We start from the raw sequence: 11,586 nt of genomic DNA on the forward strand, positions 1-11,586 counted from the left end.
GCTCTCTCTCTCGGCTTTTTGCCCCCCACACGTGGATTAAAAGCAGCAGTAGTTTCAGGATGATTTTCTGATAAAAAGAGACACCAGAGGAATTCCCACAATTGGCAAGCAGCACTGTGAGTAAATTGATACACACTCCTAGAGTCTCTGGGAAATACCTGGGTAACATCTGCTTTTGGATTCTATCTTTTCCAAATATTGTTTTCTCAAACTATTTGTAACCATTCCTATATTCTGAAGATATTCTTAACCCAACATACCAAATCTGTATAATATTTCATAACTTTTGTATATAGTTACGTGGGAGGTGGAGCCATTTAATAAGTAATTTATATTTTTATTAATTCCCTGCCTTATCCTTCTTTATTCGTAACAGTAGGCAACAGTTCAATGTCCAGAGTTTACTCCTGCTCAGGCACAAAACAACTCTGCATACACAACCTCAGGTGGAAGCTAAGTCACAATTTTATTTTCCCTCGTGCCCCTTTCTCAGTTTGCAGCCACCATGTTGTCATTGTGATCCCAGTGACCACAGGGATCCTCGTGGTTTGCACTCATGCAGCAGCCAGCATCAGTGCTCCAGGCTTGCAGAAGCTCACCTGGCTGCTCAGAGCGCCACCGTCCTGAGCAAACTTCTCTGTGAGGTGTCACTGGGTAGCCCATCCAAACACTCTGAGCTCTCCTTCACTTGTCCACAGCATGACCAGTGAGGGTGTCCAGGGTGACCTTTGTGCCCATGACCACACCCTTGGTATCCACCTGTAAGAGAAGAGGCAGCATCGGCAGAACCAAAAGTGAGCCAGCAAATCCCAGTATGTCAGAGGCTTTCAGTGAATGCTCCAACCCTGAGGCATTTTTAAGATGGGAAGGCATGTGCTGATGAGAGGGCAGCATATTCAAGGCCAAAACTGCCAGGGCTCCACAAGTGACCAATGGGGGTCACTTGCAGACAGGAAAGTAGGATAAAAGGAGTTTGTGATCTCCAGTGATTTGAGAGACCCCACAGGGATCTGCCCTGTGGACTGTCCCTTCATGCAAATAAAGTTTTACAGGACTCCTCTGTCTCCTTTGTGGACATCAACCTCTAGCGATGGAAGCTTTCCTTACACGTTCTACCAGAATATGTACACACAGGTTATCACAGTCCTGCTGCAAGTGCAAGGCAGGAGTTGGGCTGGAGCACCTACTCACAGCTGTCTACACTGGGGAGGACCAAATGCAACAAACCTTCCTGCCACCAGCAGCACAGGGAAAGCTGAGCACTCACCCGGCATGGTCCCACCACAGGCACAGCGAGCAGCTTTCTGCCCTCCACTCGAGCAGAACGTGCAGCAGTGAAACACACCTTGGTGCTCACGGAACTTGTTTTTCACCTCCAGAGAGAAAGGAGAGCCCTGCCGAGGACAAGCAAGCAGAGAGGCTGCTGTGGTGGATGCTATGAGATGTTGTGTCTGTGTTTTCAAAAACCAACCAGGTGATCCTGTCAGTCACATATCACTAAGCCCAGCTGTAAACTGCTAAGTAGTAGAGGGAATCCTCAGAAAGATTTAAAGAAAATATTTAGAAAACGAGCGGCATAAGAGAAACAAGAAACGCTACCTGTATATGCTGCCCTTTCACATAGATGCAGACAGCATACAAGCCTGGCTCCTCAGGGCTGTAGGAAACATGATAGGTCCCATCACCGTTATCACGCACTGTTGGCTTGAGTGAACTACAAAAAGAGAGAAGTCCAATGACTTGCAGAAAATTGCTCTACATGTGAACCACTGCTTGGCCTCAGTTTGTTGTTGGCTCCCTATCCTCAGCCCTGTTTCACAGCTGCAGGTCTCAAGCGAGCTTAACAGGATGCAGGAGCAACGCTCAAGCATCGAGTAGCTTTCATATACACCTGCTACTGGGAGCTGCAGTAACCCTGCAAAGGAAGTCACACAAAATGAGCTGCACCGTGAGGATCTGTAGCAACCCTGAACACTCAAAGAGCAGTATATGCCAGACAGCACACTTACAGGTCAGATTATCTCACCAGATAAGAGCCCACAGACATGGGTTAAATTCACAGCTTGAGAGAGCAGCTAGCTCCAGAAGAGCCCAAGGTAAGACAGGACATAAATGGGGAAGGTCTGAATCACTTCAACCACTCTCCCAAACTCACTGACCCCAAGTCCCCTCTCTTCAGTGCTCTGAGGGGTTCTAGGTCCCTGCTGGTGAACTCTCCCTTTCCAAAGTGAAGTTCACTGAGTTTCACAACAAACCCAGGTGGACAGAGTGCCAGGGAGAAAACACCAGGTAGTTACTTAGGGATTAATTGCCTGCTTCACAGGAAGATGGGAAGAGCTTTCCACAGACAATTATCATGCAGTTCTGCATAGGGAAACTGTTCTTCCTAATCCCCACTAATTGGTTTCTTGTGCCCCATGATGTGACAGTTTATAATCTTCCAGATTTTTGCAGGCTGTACTCCCCATCCCCCACCACTGCACATGAACGCAGCTGCCTATATCATTTCCTGCCATGAACTGTGTGGTGGTATTTCATGCTATTCTGTAGCTGCTGAGCCTCAGCCCCAAGCCAGACAGCTTTCACCAACAGATGTAGCAACTGCATACAGGCAAGAAAAAGAAGCTGAGTTAATGTGGCCACAGCGACCTCTACCCCCACCAAGTAAAATCCACATAATCCTAATGTGTGCACCTTTCTGTGTCGTATGTGCACCTAAGGGAGGAAGGTACAGTGGAATAATATTCTTGAGCGATGACACTCTATTGATTAGCATCTGTGCAGCCAGCACTGCTTCTGCATGGCTTGCCAATGTTCCCCCACAGGAAGGAGTTTTAGCATCCTGTCCCTTTTTTCATCAGGTCATCCCACCAACAGCATTCCTGGAACAAGTTACACCGGCATCTTGCTCCAGCTCCATCTTATGCACTTCAAAACAGAACCGACCCCCAAGCCTTTGTGCCTTGGCTGCTTTTTACTGTAAAGCACAGCCTGGAAGCAGTTACAAAATCGTATTTTCTGTCATTTTCACTGTGGAAACATTTAGGATCTCAAGCACACTCTTCTCTGCCTTTGCTAGAAAGCCTCCAACATGTTAAAATGCTCAACACTTTCAACTACAAGAGAAAGCACAATGAAGTCCTGATACAGATTCTTTCTCCAGAATGTGAACTAGTGTGCTGGTTTGGGGCCAGACACAGATCCTCTCTTGCCCCGAAAGGGACAAAAGAATGAGACTCACACAAATGGATTGGAGAGTGATGGAAAGTTTAAATGGAAAAGCAATTGGTGAAGCTACAGAGAACTACAAGCTACAAAGCATAGTGATAAAGAGTATCCCAAAGCGTACAGAACCCCTCACAGAATTCCCAAAGCTTCCCAATCCTTCCCTTCTTCCCACCTGAGGGTAAACCCAAACCCCCCAGGGCTCTTTCTTCCCCCTCCCGCTGCTAGGCAAGTCTCAGGCTGGCCAGGTCTGAGACTGCCCCCCCTCCATTCTCCTCCTGGCATTAGGCCTAGACAGGCCTAAGAGGCCTTGAGGATACTCCCCCGGCATTACCCGATAAGAGAGGACATCTCCCGTGGGAGCAGAGAGGGAAGAAAGAGGAAGAGAATGACTCTGCAGATGGCCTTATAGGGTGCAGGACTTATGGGTAGAAATACGTCGTTTCCTGTGTCCACCCCTCTGGGTGGGCACCCAGGACACCAGAGGTGTATCTCATGCAGCAGTGGCAGGGGGCACCCAGCCTAAACTGCCACAACTAGGTACTTCTATCAACTGCCAGAGGCTCCTGGCCTTGGTGGACTGTCTATGTGATGCATGACAGTCATTCTGGGTTTGGAATGTTTAGGTTTATAAGGGGTTAAGAAAAGCAGAAGCCCTTAGTGTCTGATCATAGGAATGAGAATAAGCAACATCTCACTCTGACAATCACAGAATCATGGAAAGGTTTTGGTTGGAAAAGACATTTAAGACCATCGTGTCCAACCATTACCTAACTCTGCCAAGGCTGGTGCTGAACCATGTCCCTCAGCACCACATCTCTGCATCTTTTACACACCTCTGGGATATGGATTCAACCACCTCCCTGGGAAGCCTGTTCCAGTCTTTGAAAACCCTTTCAGTCAAAAAGTTTCGTCTAACATCCAACCTAAACCTCTCCTGGTGCAACTTGAGGCCATTTCCTGCTGTCCCATCACTTGTTTCTAGAGAGAAGGGACTGACACCCACCTCACTCCAACCTCCTTTCAGGTTGTTGTAGAATGTATAACACACTGAGAAATAAATCCTTTAAGAAGTCCCAAATCACTCATAGATTCAACACAAATCTGAGGCAATGCTGCCAAGCTCCACACAGCCAATACAACCAGTAGGAAGCACTGCTATACCAGTGGGAAGAACAGTAGTGCCTCTTCCCCTACAGATGCTGACCCACGTGCTGAAACACATCCTCCCACCTACCCAAACAAGGAAGGAGTCAGAGGAAGGAAGGCAGAAAGCAAACCCAGTGACTGGGGAGTTCTCAGGTGAAGTACTCACCAGTCTCTCTTGTCTCTGTGGGTGATGGTGACCTGCACGGCCTCTCCTCCTCGCCGCATCCGCTCCCCAGTAGTGTCCTTGAGGAGCAGGGTAAAGCCAGTCAGCTCCTTCTGATGGGCACTGTGGAGATCTGCGAGGCAGAGGAACAGGACCAGACAGCATTCACACCAACCATGACTGCTACCTCCCACCTCTCTTGCAGTGCTGCAGTCTCATCAGAGCATAGCTGGGACTCTGCTGCTGGGGTGGCTGTACAGCTCCTTTCACTCATAGGGAAAAGTAAATATAGAAGTAGGGATCAGGGGAGAATGGACAGCCACAGGTGCTGAGAGACATTGAGCAGGCTTAGGCCAGAGGTCTGTATGGACCAGGGTGGTCTTCCTGCCTGTCCCTCTGAGCACAGCTGGCATCTTCCCAGAAGGCCTCAAGGTACACCATGCAACCAGGAGGGAGGAGGAACAGCCTCATTGTGCAGTGTGGAGCCCCAGAGATCTCAGCACTTACAGCTTGTAATGGAAAGGATCAAAGGAACCCTGGGTCTGTCTCATCTGCCCTGTGCAGACCACAGCTGGCTGTGCTCTGTTGGCTGATATGAATATTATCTGTTGGCTGGCCCTGCTCAAAGTCCTTAGTAAGAAAATATCCTTGGACCTTAGCAATGCCAATTATTCCTGTGGCTATCTCAGCTGAAGCTGTAAGGGGAATTAACCTAGTCACTCATCCACAGAGGGGACCTTCCTGGGCCCATGTTAAAGAACAGCTGAGGCCACTGGGAGAGCATCACATCCTGCAATTGCTGAGGAAGCTGTGGGTTTTGGTCTAAGGGTTACTCTCCTTGCCCCTCAGCCCCATGACAAGGCCAGTGATGCTGCAGAGGGCAGCTCCAGTATGCTCTGTACATCTGGCTGGAGATAGCTCTCTGGCTTCCACAGACCCTCAACAAGCAATGCAACCTCTGACAGGGCTCTATCTCTGCCCCAAGTCAATGGCTGGACAGCAGGGAGGCAACAGTGCCTTATGCTGCACAGCATGTGAGTACAGAGAAGGGAGAGGTGACTTCAGGAAGCAGCATGTTCCCATTCAGCTCTTGTACAGTACCTTCCCCGTGCAGGGTACATCTGGCTGGATCCACCACTTTATTGAGAATGCAACCAAAAACTTCATAGCCACAACACTTCCCCGCTCTCTCCTGGGGAGAGAATTGGATCCTGTCATCTGTGCTGGGGTGGGTGTTGTAAGCAATGCCATTCAGCTTTGCCAGCCGGCTTGCCACTACCCCTTTGGTGAGGAGGATCTCCAAGTCTGAGCCACTTGTCAGCAAGTGCTCTGTGAACTCCACGCCTGTCCTCATGTCCAGCAGCAGCTGCTGCAGCTGGGCCTTCTGCAAGTGTAGCAGGTTTTCCTTCTGCACCTTCAAGTCCTCCAGCTGCTTGAGCAGCTGGTCCCGGTGCTTTTCAATTGCTTTCACATAGCCAGCAGCAAACAGAGAGATCTCTGAGGCTACAGCCTCTGTGCGACTGCAGACAGCACTGCCCATGTCATCAATCTGTCTCAGCACACCCTCCAGGGTGCCCATGTGCTGCTGGGTGGTTTTCAGCAGCTGCCGCAGGGAATCTCCATGCCTATGGATGACACTGCCAGTGAAGTCATAAAGGTGCTGCCGGTGCCTGTCCACAACACAATCCCGGCACACAGGCTGGTCACACTGCTCACAGAACAACCTCAGTTCCTCTGTGGGATGGAAGGGGCAGAAGAGAGGCTTCCCAGCTTGGCTACAATCCTTAGTATTCTCCATTTCCATCACAGCATGAGAGGCTGTCTTCTTCTGTCTCCTAGAAGGGAGCAACCGCATGTCACCTTATGCATGTTGTTTATGAAACACAAACATCCGAGTGCCCTTGCAAATGCCAGTCTGTACAGACTGCAAGTCACAGTGTGCACTGCTCCCTCCTGCCTCCACTCAAATCCACTCTGTATGAAGGGAATTATGGTCTTTGGAGCACAAAGGTCCACACAAGAGAACAGCCTCTGCAAACAGCTCTTCAGAGCCTGCTCTCAGGCTCCATGCATGCTGTGCCATTTTCAGATGCAAGAATTGTGTGGCCCACCATGGCCACACAGAGACCCCAAACATGTTGCCAGGCTGCTGCTGCCAGCAGCCCCTTCATGGAGCTTGGCAGAGATGGCATAGTTGAAATTACCCCTAGAGCCAGCCATGGCAAAGGTAGCAGGAAGGTGGTGAGCCCTGCTGTGTGAGAACTGGCAGCAGGTGTCTCAAAACAGAATCACTCACCAACAGTCACTTCTGGAGAGGAATGGGAGGCACCAGGCTCCTCAGCCACCAACCCAGCGATTTTTCATCACCTTTAAATTTGCTGAGGCAAATGAGCTTTAACAGTCCTTAAGGAAAAACACATTTAAGTCAAACTCCATTTCCTTCTGGTCAACAGGTTAGGTCCTGCTCAGAGGAGACCAAGGATGAGACCCGAAGGACCTATTACGACCCAGACATCCACTATGCCACAGGGCACCACTAGAATAATTATGTTTTATGCTATTTTGGACATTGAGGAGCAAGTTTTCAAGCGGTATACAAAAGTCTTTTCTCCTTGTCTCCTGTACTAATGACTTCTAGCAGTTGCAATTGGAGCTCCAAGCCATAAGCAAAGAAATACTCTGAGGACCAAGCTCTATGGAGTTGCTCTGGCAACACAAAGCAAACTCATCAGAGGGCAGGACATGGCCCTTACACTACATCTTTCGCTCTCTCTAGGGTCCAGCACATTTTCAAAGTCCTTCTAGCATCGTCTTCACAACAGCCTTCAAATTCACAATTCCCTGACTTCAGCCTAAGACCTCTCTCACTTATTCCAAGGAGCACAGCACTGGCACTCATCCTTAGAAATCTTCCCTGTACACCAGAAAATTATTTCAAAATATTTTTCCTTAGCCTTTGTTCTGCTCTGCCAAAAACTAAATCAGTCTGCAAATGTGTTAGCGTGGTGAGGAAACAGTATCAAGTAAGTAATGTAGGAAGTGAGTAATTGGGACAAATATTCTACTGCTTTTTATGTTCTGCAGTTATTTCTATCAGTGCAGCTGGCTGCTATTCAAGGTCTTGGCTTATCACTCCTAAGCAGCCTGCATGGGCTATGAGGCATTAGCTAATCAGAATGGTATGCTGGAAATGACAGCCCGCAGCAGAAAGGTAACTGAGAGTCTAAGCCATTTTACCATAGACATGGTATCTGCAGGGAGGGCAGGGCAGAGAGGAATATGCCTCAGCTCGCTCTTGGAAAAGAATTCCCTAATCAAGCGGAAAGGAGTAGCAAACATAGAGGGAATAGGCTGAGCTGATTAACCCAGGCTAAGAGGCTTCCCTGGCTAAGTATTACTGGGGGTTTTGTGACCCTGCCTGTCACCTCCTTGCTTCAGACAGCCCTTCAGACTTCTTATCACTTTTCTTTCATGGTGCTGACTGTCCTCTGCCCTGCTCACTGACCACTGCAGGTGCCTCATTTTGAGCGCCTACCTTTGTTGTCATCACCTTTTCTTCCTGCCTTACTGAAATGACCCTCTCCAAGGTGCACAGCCCTCTTGTCACTTCCTCAGTTTTCCCACTGTACTACAGAACTAAACCCTGCAACATCAGGCACACAACAAAGCAATCACGTTGCTCCTATAGGCTCCCAGCCTCAAAGAAATGCTGAAAATGCACACAAGATAACATGGACACAGCAGTTAACAGGCAAGCACACAGGTTGGCCATCAGGAGGTAGCAGTTACAGTAGGAAGGTGTGTCAGGACTTCCACCCTTTCAGTTGTCCCAGGTGTGCCTTTGCACATACACAGTACATCTTTCTGGAGACAGAGAAGCAGACCAGCAGTTTAACATCGCCATTTTCCCTTGGGAGACATGCCTTCTTCAAAGTAGGAGAGCACAACACACAAGGCTCTTTCTGCTAGTACTCTGCCCACACCCATGTGTGTTGCAGCACTGTCAACCTCACTGTGCAACGATGCTATACTGAGATGCCAATTAGCCAACCCAAGAGTGGCCTGATTCTGGACTTACTAGCCTCTCCTGAACTGGCTGAACAACCTACTAGCAGGTTGCCAGTCCCCACTTGGGTACAAAGCATCCTCCAGGGAGGATACAAACCCACTAGGGACTGAACTGGAAGACTAGTGCAAGGTCCTGCACCTGGGTTGAGGCAATCCCTGGTATTGACACAGGCTGGGGGATGAAGGGATTGAGAGTGGTCCAACCAAGAACAACTTGGAGGTGCTGGTGGACGAAAAGCTGGACATAAGCCAACAATGTGCACTCACAGCCTAGAAGGCAACCATGTCCTGGGCTGCATCAAAAGCAGTGTGGACAGCAGGGTGAGGGAGCGGATTCTGTGCCTCTGGTCTGCTTTGTTGAGATCCCATCTAGAAATACTGTACCCAGCTCTGAAGGCCTCAGCACAGGAGAGACATGGACCTGTTGCAACATGTCCAGAGGAGGCCACAACAATGATCACAGGGATGGAACGCTTCTTGTACAAGGAAAGGCTGAGAGTTGGGATTGTTCAGCCAGAAGAGAGGGCTCTGGGGAGACCTTTCAGTACTTACAGAGACCTAAAAGAAAGATGGGGGCAATCGTTTTGCAGGGCTTTTTGTTACAGGACAAGGGGTGATGATTTTAAGCTACGAAAGGGCAGACATAGACTAGCTATTAGGAAGAAACATTTTGCACTGAGGGTCGTGAGGCACTGGCACAGGTTGCACAGAGAGGTGGTAGAAGTACCACCACTGGAAACACTCCAGGTCAGACGGGTCAGGACGGGGCTCTGAGCAACCCTGCTCACTGTAGGGGGGTTGAACTAGATGACCTTTAAAGTTCCTTCTGAACGCGATCCATTCTACGATTCTATGTGGTCTAACCACTTGGCTGGCTCTGCGTGAGTCCCTGCCTGCTGCAGACCCCCACCGCTGACCTCCAGCAGCCCAGGAAGGGAAGGCCTCCCCGCGCTCCCCGTGGCGAGGTGTCCCCGTCCGGACAGGACCTGGCCGCCCCCTCACCTGTGGGCCTGGCAGCAGAAGAGGCAGAGGTTGGCACCGCAGGTCAGGCACCGCCCCGAAGCCGCCCCGTCGGCGCACAGGTCGCACCCCACCGCCGCCTCCCCGCCTCGGCTCAGCGCCAGGTAGTCGGGGGTGAGTTGAGCGACGCCTCCGGGCGGCAGCTCCACCACAGCGTCGCACACCGGGCACAGGACGCAGCGGGCGGCGGGCCGGCCCGGTTCCCCCAGGCGGCCGAGCCGCCGCAGGCAGGACGCGCACAGCGAGTGCAGGCAGGGCAGCAGCCGCGGCGACACACAGGCCTCGGAGCACGCCGGACAGCGCGACCCAGACGACATGTCGGCAGCCCACCCGCCAACGCCACCACCACCCCCTTCGCCTCCGAGGAGAAACCCAGCGAGGCCCAGGCGCCGAGCCTCGCACCGCCCCCTGGCCCTGGGGCGCGGGCTGCCCCGTTGCTAGAGGCGACCCGAATCGGCTCCGCCCTCCGCCGCCTTCCCCTGTGAGAGGCGGTGTGAGGGGCGAAGCTGCCGGGGCGGCTGAGGGAACCCTGCTGCTGCTGCCTGTCCCGCACGGCTCCTCCTCCGGGACAGGACAGGCAAAGGCGGGTGGAGGGGACCAACAGCCCCCTTCGTTCTCAGTCTCCCCGCCGAGGTAACTGAAAAGCCCGGCCTGTGGCCAGACAGATCGTGGCATATTAGAACCATTTCGGTTGGAAAAGACCTTAAAGATCATCAAGTCCAACCATTCTCTAACTCTACCAAGGCTGGTACTAAACTGTGTCCCTCAGCAACCACAGATCTGTGTCTTTGAAACACCCCCAGGGATGGGGATTTAACGGGCTCACTGGGGAGCATGTTCAACCCTCGATGACTGAACCTTGTACCGGCATCTCCATCAGCTTCCCTAGGCCCATGGCTGTCTTAGTCGGCCTGACCTGCTTAGCCCTTTTGAATACCAATGTGACATGAACACCATTTGAGACTTCTAGATTTTAAGTTCCCTAAGTTGCATTAAAAAACAGCAAATCAAGGGACATCTCCAGGCAAGTGTTTTTGGGACTGTTAAGTGCAAATTATCTAAACGCTAAGATCTCTAAGTACTTAATCTGTGAAGAATGTTAACATCCCTCTGATGCATAATGTCTTGACAAAGACATTGTCTTTTTGTGGTACGCTCAAAACATTTCTGTGTCTTTTATATCATAATACGAGAGCAAGATTTTAGGTCACAGCCAAGAGTTTACAACCTGAAGCTGATCAAAAAGGAATGATGTTCTAGATGCCGCCTTGTGGTCTGAACAATTGAGGTGGTTGCTGCAGGAGCTGAAGAAGAGAGAAGCTGCAGTAACCGTGAGACAAGATGACTTGACAGCAGTATTAGACATTGTGGCCAAGAGGAAGGACTGTAATTTTGCATGACTAGCAAATGACACTGTAAGTGTGGGTGTGGGAAGAAGATGGGAGAAGAATGATAGCATTGCCTTTGTGCAGAAAAGGCGAGCTACCTAGAGAACAGCAGCTTCTTCCATCACTGCATTCAGATGGTGAAATAAACCATGGCTGGCAATCACAGAGGAAATCTGAGGTTCCACCCTATCTGAGCTGATTTGATCATCTACCCTGAGGCTGACCAAGTTGCAGGACAGGACAGATCACTGCTGAGTAATGTATCCATTAGCCATCAGCATACACCACTAGCAACCTCTGGATGTGACTAAAGGAAGTCAGAGTGAAATGAGCTGGAGAGAGACCCAGGAGACTTAGTGAAAAAGAAAAAGAAGCAGAAATGGGAAAAAAACCCAAACCAAACCAACTAACCCAGCAGCCTATGAAATGCAGGAAGTATGGATTCATGATTGACCAATCTGATAGTCTTTTCTGATCACATAACTGAATAGATAGATGAGGGGAGATCAGTGAATGAGGTCTACCTTGACTTCAGCGAGGCTTTTGATACCATTCCCCACAGCATTCTCACAG

General features: G+C 50.3%; 1 protein-coding gene across 1 annotated transcript; it reads right to left on the reverse strand.

Moving 5' to 3' along the window:
- Positions 1-580: 580 nt before the first annotated feature.
- Positions 581-9,942, reverse strand: TRIM45 (tripartite motif containing 45). The gene is made up of 6 exons (XM_054388244.1): positions 9,608-9,942; positions 5,639-6,372; positions 4,541-4,670; positions 1,600-1,714; positions 1,268-1,394; positions 581-759 (listed from the first exon to the last, which is right to left on the reverse strand). The coding sequence occupies exons 1-6, from the start codon at positions 9,940-9,942 to the stop codon at positions 608-610; spliced, it is 1,593 nt and encodes a 530-aa protein (XP_054244219.1). The 3' UTR covers positions 581-607.
- Between the last annotated feature and the right edge of the window lie 1,644 nt (positions 9,943-11,586).

This window comes from Indicator indicator, chromosome 1 (genome assembly GCF_027791375.1).
Source record: "Indicator indicator isolate 239-I01 chromosome 1, UM_Iind_1.1, whole genome shotgun sequence".
Classification (NCBI taxonomy): Eukaryota; Metazoa; Chordata; class Aves; order Piciformes; family Indicatoridae; genus Indicator; species Indicator indicator.

Coding starts and splice junctions, on each gene's coding strand:
- TRIM45 (XM_054388244.1), bottom strand. CDS start 9,942: ATGTCGTCTGGGTCGCGCTGTCCGGCGTGCTCCGAGGCCTGTGTGTCG. Junction 4,671..5,638: donor ATGTACCCTGCACGGGGAAG/GTACTGTACAAG, acceptor TCTGCCTCGCAG/ATCTCCACAGTGCCCATCAG. Junction 760..1,267: donor CTGTGGTGGGACCATGCCGG/GTGAGTGCTCAG, acceptor CTTCTCTTACAG/GTGGATACCAAGGGTGTGGT.